The 17,850-nt window shown below is 31.2% G+C and overlaps 1 protein-coding gene across 9 annotated transcripts; it reads left to right on the top strand.

Moving 5' to 3' along the window:
- The first annotated feature begins 343 nt into the window (after positions 1-343).
- On the top strand, positions 344-10,134 carry LOC145333735 (uncharacterized). Of its 9 annotated transcripts, XM_080178948.1 has the most exons (13): positions 344-450; positions 1,673-1,718; positions 2,259-2,312; positions 2,635-2,733; positions 2,886-2,984; positions 3,142-3,240; positions 3,711-3,809; positions 3,949-4,047; positions 4,190-4,288; positions 8,056-8,154; positions 8,294-8,392; positions 9,192-9,290; positions 9,612-10,134. In XM_080178948.1, exons 1-13 carry the CDS (start codon positions 433-435, stop codon positions 9,716-9,718), a joined length of 1,116 nt encoding a protein of 371 aa, XP_080035074.1. In that variant the 5' UTR covers positions 344-432; the 3' UTR covers positions 9,719-10,134. The 9 variants fall into 9 exon arrangements, with proteins under 9 accessions (XP_080035074.1, XP_080035077.1, XP_080035075.1 ...); XM_080178951.1 differs by lacking the exon at positions 3,949-4,047 and having other exon boundaries at positions 354-450; XM_080178949.1 differs by lacking the exon at positions 8,056-8,154 and having other exon boundaries at positions 354-450.
- Positions 10,135-17,850: the final 7,716 nt, after the last annotated feature.

Raw genomic sequence — 17,850 nt, 5'->3', positions numbered from 1 at the left:
ATATGATTTTTCAATTTGGCTAAAATCCGGTTCCTGCTTTTTATTTTGAATCTCAAAATCATAAAAAAGATTTATTTTAGCACATTTAATCCAATAACATGACAACTACCACAAAAGCAGAACTCTGAATTTAGAAAGAAACCTCAAAACATAAATCTATTTTAGGTTTTGATTATAGTGATGCCTCGTTTATGATATTATAGCTTGTTGTCCTAGGAATCCAAAATTAGATAACGTATTAATTCTTTATTTATAAATAAGTAAAATATAAATACACATAATAACCTCATGTGGGGCACAAATTTAGAAGATGGGAAATTACAAAATCTGCGCAAATAAAGGAGTGGTAAGTGGTTCTTTGCAAATGCCTACTTCTCATATTAATACTGCTTGAAGTTTTCTCAGTCATTTTGTATCAATTGTTTGCTGAACATGAATTTCATCAGTTTGGTAAGTAAATAATAATTTACAACCAGGTCAATTGTATCTGAATACTACAGAAAATCCTTATAATGAAGTAACAGGGTGACTATTTGTCTTTTGTATGTGTGTATAATGTTTGTACTGAAGGATCTTGTCAACCACTGAACCAATCAGGTTCTCCTTTACAGGTCCTGGGAAGTTTTATAACTATTTTGTTAGAGGCCATAATCACTCTCCCAGAAGAAATCGCCACTAGAAAAAAATACCCACACCACCAAAATTTTACTACAAAGGAGTGGAGGGAGCATGCAACCCCCCCCCGCAAAAAAAGATTTGTTTGTACTTTTTCTTTTTAAATCTAAAACCAAATTAGCTTTATCAAATTCAACTCCCCCATCTTCAAGTGCCCCTAGAGGCCTCTAGGAGAGCTGCTAGTAATAAATAAAGAAAAACATTAAATTCATCAAATGTCTTTTTTAAAATCTTAAATAAGCATAGAAAAAGAAATAATTATACAAATGATTTATATTTTTTAAAAACCTGTTCTTGGGCATTTATGTTTCAAATATTTAAAATGATTATTATAACAAATTATGTCTGAAAAATTGGTTTTTCAAAAGGCCTTATTTCAAAAGATTTATGTATTTAAATGTTATTTAAAAAATGTGCACATTTTATAAATTCACATTGTGCGGCTTGTGCTTATAGTAGAAAAATGTTATGCAGACTGTTAGAATTGTCATAAACTCTATTTTTTAGGATATATAAAAACCATTACTATGCTACATATAGTATAGGGGCTACGAGGTAAAATGTTCCAGCTCACCTAAACTTTTACAAAAATTTTATTACATTTTTCAATGTAACTCCTGAACTACAAATAGCACAAAAATGGTACTTATATTTCCAAAACTAGAGTGTAATGTAGATTCAATTAAGGGGTTATGTAGGAGCATTGGAGATGTAATGTAAATTGAAATGGGGCAAGGAAGATATCAAGGGGGTATAAATAATTTAGTTACGGGGTGATGAATGAGCAATGAACATTTGGGGCCATCATGGGGCTATTTAATTTGGAAATTGAATAGGGCAATGAAAAGTCAAAAAGTAGCCCTTAAAACTGGGTGACCTTATTGTATCTTTTCATAAGGTGCAATATAATCACTCATAAAAGAAAGAGCCAATGTCAACAAACAAACTATAGCCATTTTTTTTGTCTACTGTTCTAACTGTATTGTTCTTTATGTAGGTATGTTTGATATTGCTCATGGGTGTTTCAGCATCACAAGGAAAAGGTATTAAACATTTTTTTAAAGTAGTAATCTTATGGTTTTTAGTGAAATGGGTGGCTAAGTCTCATTGAGACTGCAACTATGTTAGAAATATGGTGGCTAGGCTTGGAATTGGTAAATAAGAATTTTGATGCTTAGACTGTGGCTTACTGAAATACCCGTTGCTTAGTGCAAATGAAAATTAAGCATTGCAGCTGACTATGATCTAAGCAGGGTTTAGAAAGAGTGTATCTTTAATCAGTATAGTTTTCATATTTTTCATTTTAATTATATGCTCTACAAGCAAAAATTTTACTGAAAAATAAAAATTAAACCCTAATTATCTATAAAAAATATCAATCTATTAGTTAAAAATAAACTTTAAATTCCTCCAAAAAAGTTGTTTAGGGACCTGTTCTTATTTTTAGCTGTTGAGTATGATTCTACAGTTGTCAGAGTATATATTTGATACATCTTTCAAAAATAGATCTGTGTCTAATATCTGTTTTTCATATCATTGTATTTTTTGTTAGCATGATTTTGCTAAAATCAAATATTATCTAGTGATAGGAAATGTTAAAGAAAATGTGGAAGACATACAGGCTGTGGATAACAATGGTTTGTAATGTTATTAATTTTATTTCTCACATCGTTTTATAAACAGCTTTCCATGGATATAAAATATACTATCATGAGATTAAATCCAGTTTTTCTTTAGCACTGAGATGCTGAAGGCATGGGCTAAAAAAATGGTTTTAATCTTATGATTGTACATTTAAATATTCTAATGAATACAAGAAATACCTTTCTTATTTTTTTTTTATTTATGCCTTAGTTTTTGGGTTAAGCATTTATAATAGTCCCTAACTATAAATGGTTAATTACTAACATTTATCCATTTTCCACAGCATCAATTTTTCCAAAAACAAATATAATCCAGGAAAGACAAGTCTTATGGTTGCAGCAGAGAATGGATACATTGATGAAATAAAGATATTGTTGAAAAAAGGAGCTGAAATAAATGCGAAGGATATTAATGGTTAGTGATACATCTTATTTATCATTATTCTTCTGCTTTTGTTTAAGTTAAATGTTACGCATAACTAATAGGACCTGACTATTAATGGTTAATTATTACCATTCATCTATTTTCCATAGCATCAATGTTATCTAAAAACAAATATTATCTAGGAAAGACAAGTCTTATGGTTGCAGCAGAGAATGGATATGTAGATGTAATAGAACAACTGTTGGTAGTTGGAGCTGACATAAATGCGAAGGATAACAATGGTTAGTTACTTAATAAATATCATTTTTTTTATTCTTATAGTTATGCTTTATTTTAAATTGTATATTAACATTAATAATTTATCTATCATATCATCATTTTTTTTGTTTGTAAAATAATTGTTTTGAAATTATTAACATTCATCTATTTATTATCTAGGAAAGACAAGTCTTATGTATGGTGCAGAGAAAGGATATGTAGATGTAATATATATGCTAACCAAGAATGGAGCTGACATAAGTGCGAAGGATAACAATGGTTAGATAATTATAAAATATAAATTATTATAGTTATGCCTTACTTTAGTACCCACGACCGTGGTTCAACACGTAGCGCATCCACTCGATGTCGGGAAGGTGATAGGTTCGAATCTCAGTCCAACACTGCGTCATAGCTAAAGACGTTAAAATTGGTTTCCACTGCTACTATGTCAGATGCGCAACGTAAATAGTTAGAGTGGGGGGGAATGCCTTTGCCCAAAACAGGCGCAACTCGTTACCATGCACAGTTGGGACTTCTCAGACAAAGGTCGTGCATCTCAGAGAGTTGGTTGTCTGATGGGCGATTGGACGCTTTACACCGCATTCATAAGCGGAGTATGTTTCAAGGTGCGTGGAGAGAGGTCTTTATGCCTTATTTTAACTTGCATATTAACAGTTACAAATTATCTATGATAGGATAAATTATTCTTTTTTTTTGTAATCTATCTAATAATATATATAATCTAGGAAAGACAAGTTTTATGTATGCAGCAGAGAAAAAATATGCAATTGTAATGTATAAACTGTTGTTAGTTGGATCTGACATAAATGCAAAGGATAACAATGGTTAGTTACTTACTAAATATCACTTTTAATTATTATAGTTATGCCTTCTTTTAACTTGCATATTAACAGTTAAGATTTATCTATGATAGCATAAATATTTCTATTGTTTGTAAACTATCTAATAATAAATATAATCTAGGAAAGACAAGCCTTATGGTTGCAGCAGAGAATGGATATATAGATGTAATAGAACTACTGTTGGAAGATGGAGCTGACATAAATGCCAAGGATAACAATGGTTAGTTACTTATTAAATATATTTTTTTTATTATTATGGTTATGCTTTATTTTAAATAGTATATTAACATTCAGAATTTATTTATCATAGCATCAGATTTTTGTTTGTTTGAGTAAACTATCTAAAAACAAATATAATTTAGGAAAGACAAGCCTTATGTTTGCTGCAGATAAAAGATATGGAGATGTAATATTTACAATATTGGTAAAGGGAGCTGACATAAATGCAAAGGATAACAATGGTTAGTTACTTATTAAATATAATTTCTTAATATTAAACACTGTGTTTTTATTTAATAGGACAAAAGTATTTCTTTATTTAACCCACTTGACACAAATTAATAATCAATATTTCATTCTCTCATTGAAGTGGGGAGTTTTATATCAGGAAAAAATTTTATGTTTTCAACAAATTATTCCTTTAAAAAAACAATTTTTTTCCAACATGTGTTATATTTAAAGATTTATGGATCATGATCTATTTAAAGAGTGTTAAAAATGTATTCATTTTAAAATTCATTTGCGCAGCTTGTGTTTATAGTAGAAAAATGTCATGCATTTGGTTAAAATCATTAAACCCTTGTTTTTGTAAATATAAATAGCATTTTTGAGCTCTTATATTTTCAGACACACCACACCCGAAGGCTTGTTAGGTTAGGGGAAAAAAAACGTAAAAACAGTTTACACAGGATGTACGGGGACCTTATGGTGAGTTCAGAACATGCTTTCCCTAAATTGAATTAGTAGCTTTCCATAGTAGAAAATTTTAAAATTAATTTTAGTGATCAAATTTTACTTTCACTTCAAATTCATTCACATTATGGTTGAATTGGCAGATATTGGAGCTTTCAAAAAGGTTCTCTCACATTTTACTAGCTCTAATACTTTTTGAGATATCTTATTTCAAAGTATTTCTGTAAAATCATTTTTTATACAGCAAAAAGGTGAAACATTAAATTAGATATTTTAGAGAAGTTACAATTATCTTCATAAAAATCCCTCTAATATTGCTGCAAATTGACCAAATTAGACAGTTAAGGTGCCTAAAACTATCTATATTCAATGGAAAATCCAAATACATACTTTTTAAGACTATATCATCCAAGAAGAGCATGCTGAAGTTTTTATTAAAATACTAAAGAAAAAAATAATTCCTGTTTTTTAAATAAATTGAAGTTTAACCAACTTTAGCAAGGATTTTAAGGTAGGTTATGTTATATAATGTTGTCACTTTGTAATGCGGAAGCCAATAAAACACAATCATCTGATATTTTGAACAAATAGAAGCATATCTTAAGAAAAATAGAAATAATTATTGTAAATAAACCAAAAATTGGTTAGAATTTTAAGCATTTCCAAGCAGTTTAAAAATGTAATCTTCCAATTCTAGTAATTTTTTTCCAAGAATAGTTGATTGGCCTTTTAAATTTTTTACAACCCTATGACACAAAAATTGAATTACATTTTTTCTTTAATAGTACATTTTAGCATCCTCCTGTTGACTTATATAGGCTTAAAAAGTATGAATTTGTCCATTGAATATAACTGTCCAATTTGGTCAATTTAGAGTAATATTAGAGATACTTATATGAAGATACTTGTAATTTTCTCTAAAATATCTAAAGGACCTAGGAAATCTTCTGCAAATTCCGTATCCCTGTAATATGTTTGTACAATATATTTGAGAATTTTTTTATGTAGATTTCAAAAATTATGTTAATTTTATAAAATTTTAATTATTTCTGTGTTTTTTTTAAACAAAAAATTTAATCTTAGAATCTTAACTATTATCACTTTCTAGACAGTTATAGATATTTTACTATAAAAACCGCCGGTATTTTAAAGATAGGATGTCTAAATCCCCAATCACTTAATATGACCAATAGGAATAAAACATAGACACAATCATACCACAAAAAAAATTGATTGAGAGTAAACAATTTGACAGGTATTTTTGCAATAAGTGATTAATACAACTTTCTTTAAATATTTGAATTTAGCTTCGGATAAAAGTTGTTTAGTATAATTATGATGTCTAAAAACTGTATTAATTTATTAGGATTGTTTATCTAATAATAGTAAATCCTTTGTATGGAGAATATTTTAGCCAATTATCACATTGTATCATAATCATCTTTCCTCCGGTACAATCAAAAGCATAACCGGATCTACTGGATATTATTCAGTTATATATATATATATCAAATAATGTTTTTTTTTAATATAATGTATTTTATTATACTAAAACAATTTTTTATACACAAAGCTATCTCTTAAAAAAAACTTTATCATTTATAGTTTATAGTTTGCTAGCAGAAAAAAAAAACCGAAAAATATAATATTTTGAACACTAAGATGACATTTAAACACTTATTAAGGAGGTTTTTTCCAAAACTTAATATAAATGGTTTTTTTGCACGCGGTTTCTTTCAGAAATCCTTTGATTAATTTTTTTTTATGAAAAAAAAATATAGTAATTATTTTTTAAAAAAGTAATAGCATTTGTGAAATCTTTAATTAAAATTTCACAAATTTGCATGAACATTTCTTTAATAAAAATGTCTCTAGGAAAATTAGCAGAAGGTAGCAGAGGGTTCTAATGGTATTCATTAATTTTTATAATTATAACATAATGTGAAAGAAATTGCATGATCAAAATAAAAGACAAAATAAGACAACGAAGGTGAAGGTATTCTAAAATAAAAGTTGAATTTGATGACCAAAATTAATTTTAAAATTTTCTACTATGTGAAGGTACTAATTAAATTAGGGAATTAAGAGGAAAAACTCACCATATGGTCACAGTACATCCTGTTTAAACTGTTTCTAACCTAACAAGCATTTTGGTGGAGTGTGAGGAACTAGGTTGAAAAATGTTAGAAAGATAAAAAAGTTTTAAGTTAGTTGGAACATTTTAACACATAATCTTAAACTATACATGGTACAGGAATGGTACTTAAATATTCAAAAACTAGAGCTTATGAGGGTTCTAATGGTATTCATGAAATTTTTATACTATTAACATAAGCTGTGCAATTTAAATTTAAAAAATGTAAGCATTTTTGCAAACCATTTTAATTGGTTATGCTCCTATAATCTTTAAAAATTAGGCACTTTGAAAAAAATGGTTTTTAAGACATTTTTTTTCTGATATAAAACTCAACACTTCAGTGAAGAAAATTAATTATTGATTATTATTTTCTGTCAAGTTGGTTAACCCTTACAGATCATATTGACCCCTCCCCCCTCTTGTTTTTTCAATGTCCTTTTTTTTGTAGGTAAGAGAGTTGTAACTTCATAACTTTTCAAGTTTAATAATTATAAGTCAGCAAGAGTTGATCTTATAAGGATATCTGGTCTGTTTCAGTCATGGCGTCTGGTCAAAGTCGGTTAGGTTGCACCAAATTTAGAAAAAATTCTAAATAAACCTCAATTTCTTCATTTTGACTTTGTGTATAAGATAGAGACTTAAATTTTTTTTTTGGTGAATACTGGGATTTAAATGAACATCTAAGAATAGTGATGTTATGACCCTTTGACCATTTGACTGCTTCCTGACCAATTTTATGACCAATTTTATGTCCTGCTTTTAATATGGACTTATATCATGTTTATCGTGGCTTCTATTACAGCTAGAGACCTAAAAATTTTTGTGGTACTTCCTTGAGCAATAAAAAACTTCCGTGAGTAGTAAAGTCATGACTGTTTGACCACTCCTTGACCGATTTTCTATTTCCTACCTGTAATTTTGCCAATTGTAAGCTGCCAGCCGCCAAATTTCAAAACATTTGTCCTAAAGCTACTTTGTCCGAAGCTACTTTGTACGAAGCTACTTTGTCTGAAGCTACTTTGTCCGAAGCTACTTTCTCCAAGATCCTTTTGTCCTACTAAATAAAAACATCCTTTAGTTATGCATTATTCAAACTTGCATATTAACAGTTAAAATTTATCTATCATAACATCAATTTTTTGTTTGTTTGTAAACTATCAAATGATAAACATAATCTAGGAAAGACGAGTCTTATGTATGGTTCAGAGAATGGATACACAGATATAATAAAAAAACTGCTAAAGTATGGAGCTGACATAAATGCAAAGGATAACATTGGTTAGTTACTTATTAAAAATCATTTTTTATACTTGTAGTTATGCCTTATTTTAAATTGTGTATTAACAGTTAAAATTTATCTAGTATAGCTTCAATTTGTCTTTTGTTTGTAAACTATCTAATAACAAATATAATCTAGGAAAGACAAGTCTTATGTATGCAGCAGCAAAGGGATATGACCTTGTAATAACAACACTGTCGGACAATGGAGCTGACATAAATGAAAGGGATAACAATGGTTAGTTACTCAAAACAGGAATCCCTCCCACGGTGTTCCTCCCATACAGGACTCCTCCCAAATGGGTTACCTCCCACAGTATTCCTCCCACTGTTAGAGAGATCCCGTGTGGGAGGAATACCATGGGAGGTATCCTGTTTGGGAGGAATCCCATTTTGGAGAAATACTATGTGAGGGATCCCTTGTGGGAGGAATACCATAACAGGTATCCCATTTGGGAGGAATCCCATGGGAGGAATCCTCTGTGGGAGGGATCCTTTGTGGGAGAAATACTGTGTGGGAAGAGTCCTGTATGGGAGCAATACCGTGGAAGGGATCCTGTTGGAAGAATCAAGTGGGAGGAATCCCATGGGGAGGAATACTGTGACTACCTTCTATAACATGTTAGATGCAAATTTTTTACGAAGTTCACTCCACCCTGAAAAATTGAAAATGGGAAAAAATTGAAACATTTTTGGGAGGAGTATCATGTGAGAGAAAAACTGTTGGAGGAATACCATAGAAGTTTTCCTGTGGGAGGTATCCTATTTGGCAGAAATCCCATGGGAGGTATCCCGTGTGAGAAATACCATGGGAGGGAATCCTTTTGGGAGGAATCCTGTGGGAGGGATCCTGTGTGGGAGGAATAGCATGAGGGAGGAATCCTGTGTGGGAGGTATCCTGTTTGGGAGGAATCCCGTGTGGGAGAAATCAAAATTGATTCTTTATTTTAACTTGCATATTAACACTATTTAATTTATCTATAATAGCATAATATTTTTGTGTGTTTATATGAAATCTAAAAACAAATATAATTTAGGAAAGACAAGTCTTATGTATGCAGCAGAGAATGGATATGCATATACGTTAGAGGAGCTGTTTTATAGCGGAGCAGACATAAATGCGAAGGATAACAATGGTTAGTTACTTATTAAATACTTGCGGCTTCGCCTCTAGCCTCTAGGGGCTTTGGCAGATGTAACCACTTATTTCAAACATATTAAAAAAAACATATTTTGGTGCTGGGAACGCTTTCTGGGGGGTTGGGGATGTCCCACCCCCAAAGAAAATAGCTTAACATCACCACATGACCAGTAGTATATTCCCTGAAGAATAGATCCCATTTGATTCAATGTTCTACTTCGAATTATAAATTGCACATTAAGAATTAAAATTTATATATTATAGCATCATATTTTTCTTTGTTTGTATAAGCTATCTAAAAACAAATAAAATCTAGGAAATACAAGTCTTATGTATGCAGCAGAAAAGGGATATTCACATATAATAAAAATACTGCTGGAACATGGAGCAAACCCGCATGCTGTGGATATCAATAAAATATGACTAATGAAACTCCAATTTATTACATAATTAAAATTTGTTTTATTGTGATCATAACAACAATTTAAAGATTTTTTGGTCCAATTTGGACATTTGATATATTTTTAATTGTATTATTTATTTTTTAAATCTTATTTTACTTCTAATTTATAGAAGGGAGTGTCTCACCCCCTTCTGAAAATTGGATAAAATTGGACAATTCAACCATACTACTTTATGAAATAAGATTATATTTTCAAAGATGTCTCGATTTATAGAGGAAAAATTTAAAAATTATTCTCATCAAAAATAATTATTTTTACTAATTTGTTAGGTTTTTTAGCTATAATGCTATGATAAGTATATTATTCATCTTATTACCTTAGTATAATTGTTGATTATAACTATGCAATATTTCAATAAAATATGTACTTCTGAAATTGTTTATTATTCATGAAATTTGTTTTGTGCAGTTTCACCTTTGTTATTACATTATTTAATGTGAATTTTTAAAAAAACATAGCACTTTTAGAACAAAAACTCTCAACATAAAAAGATCAATAATATTTCATTTGCAGTCTAAAAATTCTAGAGGTAAAGCAACTTTAAAATTAACTTTAATTTTATATCTTTCAGTCCAGTAAAATCTTATGGCTTAACCAAGCATTTCAAATTTTTTTTGGATCAATTTTTAAGGAGATATGAGAGACACCCCCGCCCCCCCTTAATTGTTGAAGAATCTTATATAAATGAGATACTTTTGCTATAGATTATTGTCGCCATTTGTCTCCTCCCTTCCTGCAAATTAGATCTTTGTAGATTTTATATTGGAAAATGTTTTAAAATGTCGTCTTTTGTAGGTTTACATTTTTTATTTTTGACAATGGATATAGATTATTCGTTGATATTATGACAGAGGAAAACTGACGTCATGTGATATCATGGACAACCCTAATTGAACAGTTCGCTCATCCAGTAGGAGGGGAATGGATAGGGTAAAAGAGTTAGATGGGGAATATATGAAAATCTGGTGCAACATCCAAGTAATAATATATCCATTATTACACTGTCCATGATATTAATTTTACATCTTTTTAGAGGAAGACAAATTATCGTAAATATAAAAAAATTCCGGCTGTACCCATGGATCTAAAGGGATAAGACAAAGGCCGTTAAATTGATGTACATTCCCAATGATGATAAAACAAAATTGCCAACACTGTAGTTTGCAATTAGTGGTGGAAACGTTTGAACACTTAACTTTATGCACCAACTAATCCAAATTCAACAAAAGTCCCAAGTTCAGCCCAAGGGGTAGTGTATCTACCCTCCTACTTGATGAACGAACTGACCAATAAATGCATATCTTAGCTACCTAAATTGACGACAATTTTCCCTGTCATATTATCCACATATTGGGTGGGGTATTATTACATGATGAAAAAAAGAGATTTTACCCCCAAATTTCTAATATGTAATTTTCATGATTAATGATGGGCTAAATTTTTTAGGTCATTTCAATTTACCATATGAAACAAGGATGACAACATCTATAAGTAGCGAAACACCATAAAATGGACAAACTTATCTTAGGAATCTCACTGAGGTTTTCAGCTTTCTACCTTAAATATCAGCCAAGATAATCACATTTCACTTAAATGAACTGTGAGGTACCCTCCCCGAAAAAGCTGTAAACCCCTGGGATCTAAAAAAATAAGACAATGGCCGATAAATTAATGTACATCCCCAATGATCAAACACAATTTTAGTCCTTCTGTAGATTAGAATTAATGGTAAAAACGTTTGGACATGCAATGAAATACACTAAAGTTGCTAAGTCAACAAATAAGAAAACGTCATCATAAAGCTTTGGGGACTAGTGTAATAATGAGCCCATTGTCCCCTCCCTTCCTTTATAAACACTCTCAGGACTCTTAGGAATCTTCACTAGAAAGAAGAACCATATTTTTAACTAAAATGTAGAAAAACTTCGCTGAAAAAAACTAAAACAAGTTTAATAACATTTAATGCAAACTATTTTGTAAAAAGATGAAGATTAATCTATCAAAAGTTTTCTTCTCTGCAAAAGGTTTCAGATAAATTATCCCTCAGAGGCTTTGTTATTGAATCTTGGTCAGCAAATTTATGGTTGCCATGTTGTTCTTGAATTGTGATCCAAGGTTGCCACTTTGTTAAAAACTTCCAAGGTTGCCATGATGTTATAAAATCTTATTTATCACACATATGGTTGCCATATTGTTATTATAAATTGGTCAGCCCTTTCATGGTTGCCATGTTTTTATTATATCTTTGTAATCGCTTTCATGGTTGCCATATTGTTTTTGGTTTTAAGATTAGTACATTCATGGTTGCCATGTTGTTTTTTAATTGTGTTAAGCTTTTCCATGGTTGCATTGCAATATTGCTATAAATTCTTTGACAGCCATTCCAGGGTTGCTATGTTGTTATTAAATCTTGTTAAGAATTTATACAGTAGCCATGTAGGTTTTGAATTTTGGTTAGTATATTCTTGGTTGCCATGTTGTTATTTAGATATGGTCAGAACATTCATGGTTGCCATGTTGTTATAGAATCTTGGTCAGCCCTTTTCATGGTTGCCATGTTATTATTGTTTTTGTAATAAGTACTTCCATGGTTGCCATGTTAATTTATCACAAACAAAGCTTTTTAATCTAGAGTCACTCTGTAAGCCTCTATAAGAAAAACTAATTTTGTTGGTTTATATGTGTATTTTAACCTATTTCAACAATTTCAAACTAAGCATTTAAATTTCTTTAACAGAATTACTGCTAGTAAATAAGGCATATTTCAAACCATAAAATTTTTAGGTTGCTATGTAGGAAAAGAGGGGATGTGGATGGAGGGATCCTTATCATAGCCAGCTACAAGTTTCACTATATTAGAGTACATAATAGTTTGGTGTAAGATCCAAGTAATAGTAAATCCATTTCTATGGCAAACCTGACCAAACTTAATTATTCTATGGCAACGCTGAAAAGATTATAAGGGTGAGCAAACTCTTTTTATGAAGAATATCAACATCATTAGTTTTAAGTCTAAGTTATGGCAACTATGACTTGATTATAATACTCTATGGCAACCCTGACCAAACTTTATCACTCTATGGCAACGCTGAAAAGATTATAAGGGTGAGCAAACTCTTTTTATGAAGAATATCAACATCATTAATTTTAAACCTACAAAATAATACAACTTACAACATACAAAACAAGAACAGTTTTAAACAGACAGCGAAGCTTATTAGACTTTTTTTTTCATTTCTTTTGGGAGGGTGGTTGTACCCTCCCCCAAAATAGCTATAAACCTTCCCAGAACCCATGAGAATCTACCCTGTTTAGGAGAACCCGATCGGTTCAGCGGTTAGCGAGATCCTTTGGTACAGACACACAAACAAACATCCTGTTACTTTAGTATAAGGAAATGTATATGTCTATCTAGATATTTACACTCCAATTTCCCCTCCCTTCCTGATGAAATGTAGAAAAAGTTAAAATTTGATTTAGTGGTCAACTTTTGATTTCAACTTAACTTTTCTTTTCCCATAATTCTTACTCTTATCATCTAGACAATAGATCTCAGTGGCGTGCGAACCGAAGGGGGCATTTGGGGCAATCGCCCCCCCTAGCGACCAAATGTGATTTTTTCAACTGCAATTAAAGATAGAAGGCTAAAACTTAATGTTAACATTCCCATCATTATGGAGTATAATTAACTATTAAAAATTCATGGATGTCAGACTGCTTTTCAGGACATTTTTGGCTATTTTTGTATCTTTTAAATTTCGGGTATAGTTCCTTTTGTGACATTGCCTCTTAAGGTGCATTTCGTCGTATTTTCACAGTAGTTTTTCCCCTATTTATAGCTCCTGTGGGGCCAATTGCATAACCCTGCGGGGAAATCACCTGACCTAACTTAACCTAGAATAACCTATTAAAAGCTACTATGAAAATACAACGAAATGCCCCTTAAGAGGCGTTGCCACAAAAGAGACTATACACCAAAGTTTTCCATATTTCTAAGAGATTTTTATATCTGTATATGAAAGGACAAGTATTTTTTTTATTTTTTACATAGTTCTTTATATCTTGGGTTTTTATGGTAAGATAAATTTTTTTGTGGACTATAATATTAAAAAAAATAAAATTTTTCGCTGTTTCAAGCATCCAGTATGTAATTTACTTTGACTGTCATCACACAACATACAAGAAAAAGGATTTGTGACTTTTTCTACCTAAAATATATATTTATTTAAACAGATGCTCTTTAAATCTACTTGTCTGTATTCTTATTAATGGTTTTTTTGTGTTTTGCTACTTAAAGATGTTGTTATCCTTGTTTGGTAAATTATTTCCAGAATTAGTGTTTTATCTCCCCCCCCCCAAATTTTTTTTAATGGGGTTATTCATCCCTCCTGCTGAGATTTTATAACATCTCCTTCCACCCATAAAAAATGTTATGTAATGGGGGGGGGGGGAAGGTTAAATTATCTTCTGTACTTTTTTTTTGAAGATGCTTTCTAGCTCCCTTACCTTTGGTCATTGCAGGGTGGGGAGAAGGGATGGGGAAGAAGGGATAAGGACTAGAAGGCCCATAATCAAATAATCCCACCCCTTAAAACGCCCTTATTTAAAATTAGTATATATAATCAAAATTCCCCCCCCTAAAGCAAAGTGCCCCCCCGGGGCACTTTGTTTTAGGGGGGGGCAAAATTTTACAAAATCTTCAAAATGCCCCCCCCTAGACAAAGTGCTTCGCACGCCACTGATAGATCTATAGTATAGATGTATATACAGACAACTACATCATTTTTCAAAGACATCTTTCTTCTGCTTCTAAATTATTTTCTGCTACTTGGCTGTCTTAATATAAGCGATACCATTGGTTGATTTTCAATTACCCAATAGGAAGGTTGCTCATGACGATTGCGATGGGGAGATACAGAGCTATTTAACCCTTTCTCTCTCTAGTGTTTTACTCTAATATTTATAACAAAAATGGATATATTATTAATTGGATGTTACAACAGATTTCCATGTTCCCTTATCAAGTAAAACTCACACTCCCCTCCTACTGAATGAATGAACTGACCAATAATTGAGTTCCATGTTAGCAACCGACCATTCTTCCCTTGTCTTGATATCCACTTATATTTTATATCAATATGTAAAATAATTGGATGTTTGTATGTCTGTGTTCATAAGGATTTCTCAAACCGGCATGGATCTAAAGGAATAAGACAATGGCCGATAAATTTATGTACATTTCCAATGATGATACACCAAATTACACCTTCAAAATCAAAATTCAAATATTGTAGCCATAGTTGTTAAGCCAAGAAATTAGAAAACGTTATTATATAACTTTGGGGACTAATTAAATATACACAGCCCAAACCTAAAATTAAGTCATACCTCCCTTCAATTCAATTTACTAGACAAACGACCGTTTTTTTTTATTGATTATGTTATATCCACCTCAGGGAGGGAGGTGACATTGATCTGTTATTTACACTAGTCCCCAAAGTCTTATACTAATGTTTTCTTATTCATTGGCTAAACAACATGAGGGATTTTTATTAAATATTGATTCGTTAGTTAATCTAATCTACAGAAGGGGTAATTTTGTGTATAATCATTGGGGATCTACATAGATCCCTGTATCCACCCACTAGAGGGTAGAGGCGCTACCGAAAGTTACTTGTTAAAGAAGATATTAGATTAATAAAGAAGATTAGCGACGAATGTAAAACACGGGTTATTTTAGAGTTAACATAGATCTCTCTTAACCCTTACTCTTTACTGATTTTTAGATAGTAATTTTTTCAGGGAGGGAGGGGACATTGGGCTGTTTATTACACTATTACCAAAAGTTTTATTGTAACCTTCTTTATTCGTTGGCCTAGCAACTTTGAGGCTTTCATTGAATATACATAAGGAGTTATTTTGTGTGTAATCATTGAGGATGTACATCAATTTATCGATTGCCCATTGTCTAATCTCTTTAGATCCCTGAATATCTTTGTTGTTTTATTTATGATATGGTTCTCCATTAAATGTAGTCTCTTATAAGTCCAAGGAAGGTTTATAACCAGGGATCTATTGGGATAACACAATAAATTAATTACATCTCCAATGATGATACACAAAATAACCCTTCTGTAGATTACAATTAGCGGTTGAAACGATTGGACACTCAACTTAATGAACCAACCCATCAAAATCAAAAGAATAAGAAAACGTCAATATAAAACTTTGGGTACTAGTGTAATAAACAGCTCAATGTCCCATTCCTCCCTGATTTAAAGGGTTGGATTTAAGTTGTATTAAAGATAAATTATTATATCGGCTTTAGAGGGTCAAATTTGTAAAAAAAAAATACTGTAATTGATCAGTCGGATATCACTTGGTCCAAAGAACATTTTCCCCAATTTAATATTATTCATTTGCAGTCTATCTATCTCTCTTTGTAAATCAAAGGAAAATCTTTCGTTTGGAAAATCAAACCAAATGTTGATTTTAAACAGGGGGAAGGGAGGGGATATTGGACTGTAAATTTTACTGGTACCCAAAGTTTTATAACCACCTCATCTTAATCTTAAACTTAAAACTTTGGGTACTTTTAATGAATTTTGATTGACGCTCTGGACCCAGAGAGAGAGAGGGGATGTTTATTAAACTAGTCCGCAAAGGTTTATACTAACGTTTTCTTAACTGTTGTCTTAACAAATTTTGGGACTTTTGATTGGTTGATTAATTAAGTTGAGTGTCCAACGTTTCAACCACTAATTGTAATCTACAGAAGTGGTAATTTTGTGTATCATCAATTGGGATATGCATCAATTTACCGGCTACTGTCTTATCCCTGGGGGAATAAAGATTATTTCTTTAGATAACAAAGAGACAGACAGGGAAAACATTTAATATAAAAACATTTAGTTTAAAAATACATTGAAACACAGATAGATAGATAGATAGATAGATAGATAGAAAGATAGATAGATAGATAGGCAGGAAGAACATTAATTTGAAATCAAATTTGCCCTAATGGAGAAAGTTTGGACTTTTAATTCTTTCTCTTTTACTAACTTCTACAAATCAGATTAATGGATGTAGAATACCTGGATACATTGTCAGCAAAAAAAATCATCAATTTAGGTTGCTAATTTGAAACTCTTTTATTGGTTTATTCAGAAGAAGGGGAGGGGATAGGATGGATGGGAGGTTTCATTATATTAGCCCGCTGGGAGTATTACTTTATTAGAGTACATGAAAATCTGGTGCAACATCCGAGTAATTATCATATCGATTATCAGAGATTGGTTCTTTAAAAGATGGAATAGGAGAATCGTCATTTTTTTAAAATCAAAGCTTTTCTACAATTAATGAAAGTCCTTTTGTTCCTAAAGGATATTTCTGATAATGAATTTAGGCTTGTTAGAATAGTCCTGCCGATTCAAAACTAGAGTACTAAAGCAATAAGATAATGGCAGATAAATTGATGTACATCCACAATGTTACAACACAAATTACCACTTCTGTAGATTACAATTAGTGGTTGAGAAGATTGGGCACTCAACTTAATGCACACAATAATCAGAATAAAAAGTTACTACGCCAACAAATATGAAAACTTTGGGGACTAGTGTAATAAACAGCCCTCCCTGATATTATTACATTAAGTAAACGCTATAAAGAAAAACAGACAATTCTAGTATAACTACCAGGAAGGAAGGGGACAATGGGCTGTTTATTACACTAGTCACCAAAGTTTTTAATTAACGTTTTCTTGTTAGTTTGTTTAACAAATTTCGTGATTATGTTTGGTTGGTACATTAAGTTGAATGTTCAAAAGTTTCAGACACTAATTGTAATCAAGAGAATGGGTAATTTTTTGTCTTCAATGGGGATGTACTTCATTTTAACGGCCATTATCTTATCCCTTTAGATCCTTAAAAACTACTCAAATAAGATAAAAAGGGAGGATAAACAAAATTTAAATATTCGTCAAAGTTTACTAACTATAAGAAGTAGATTATGTCTGCGGATATTTCTTTTTTTAGTAGCGCAGCTACTCTATGATTAGGATATTATGGCACTACGTCCGTTTGTCTGTTT

The sequence above is a fragment of the Acartia tonsa genome, chromosome 12 (genome assembly GCF_053477335.1).
Source record: "Acartia tonsa isolate MP-2025a chromosome 12, ASM5347733v1, whole genome shotgun sequence".
In the NCBI taxonomy this organism is placed as follows: Eukaryota; Metazoa; Arthropoda; class Copepoda; order Calanoida; family Acartiidae; genus Acartia; species Acartia tonsa.
This window is presented reverse-complemented; position numbering and strand designations above follow the sequence as displayed.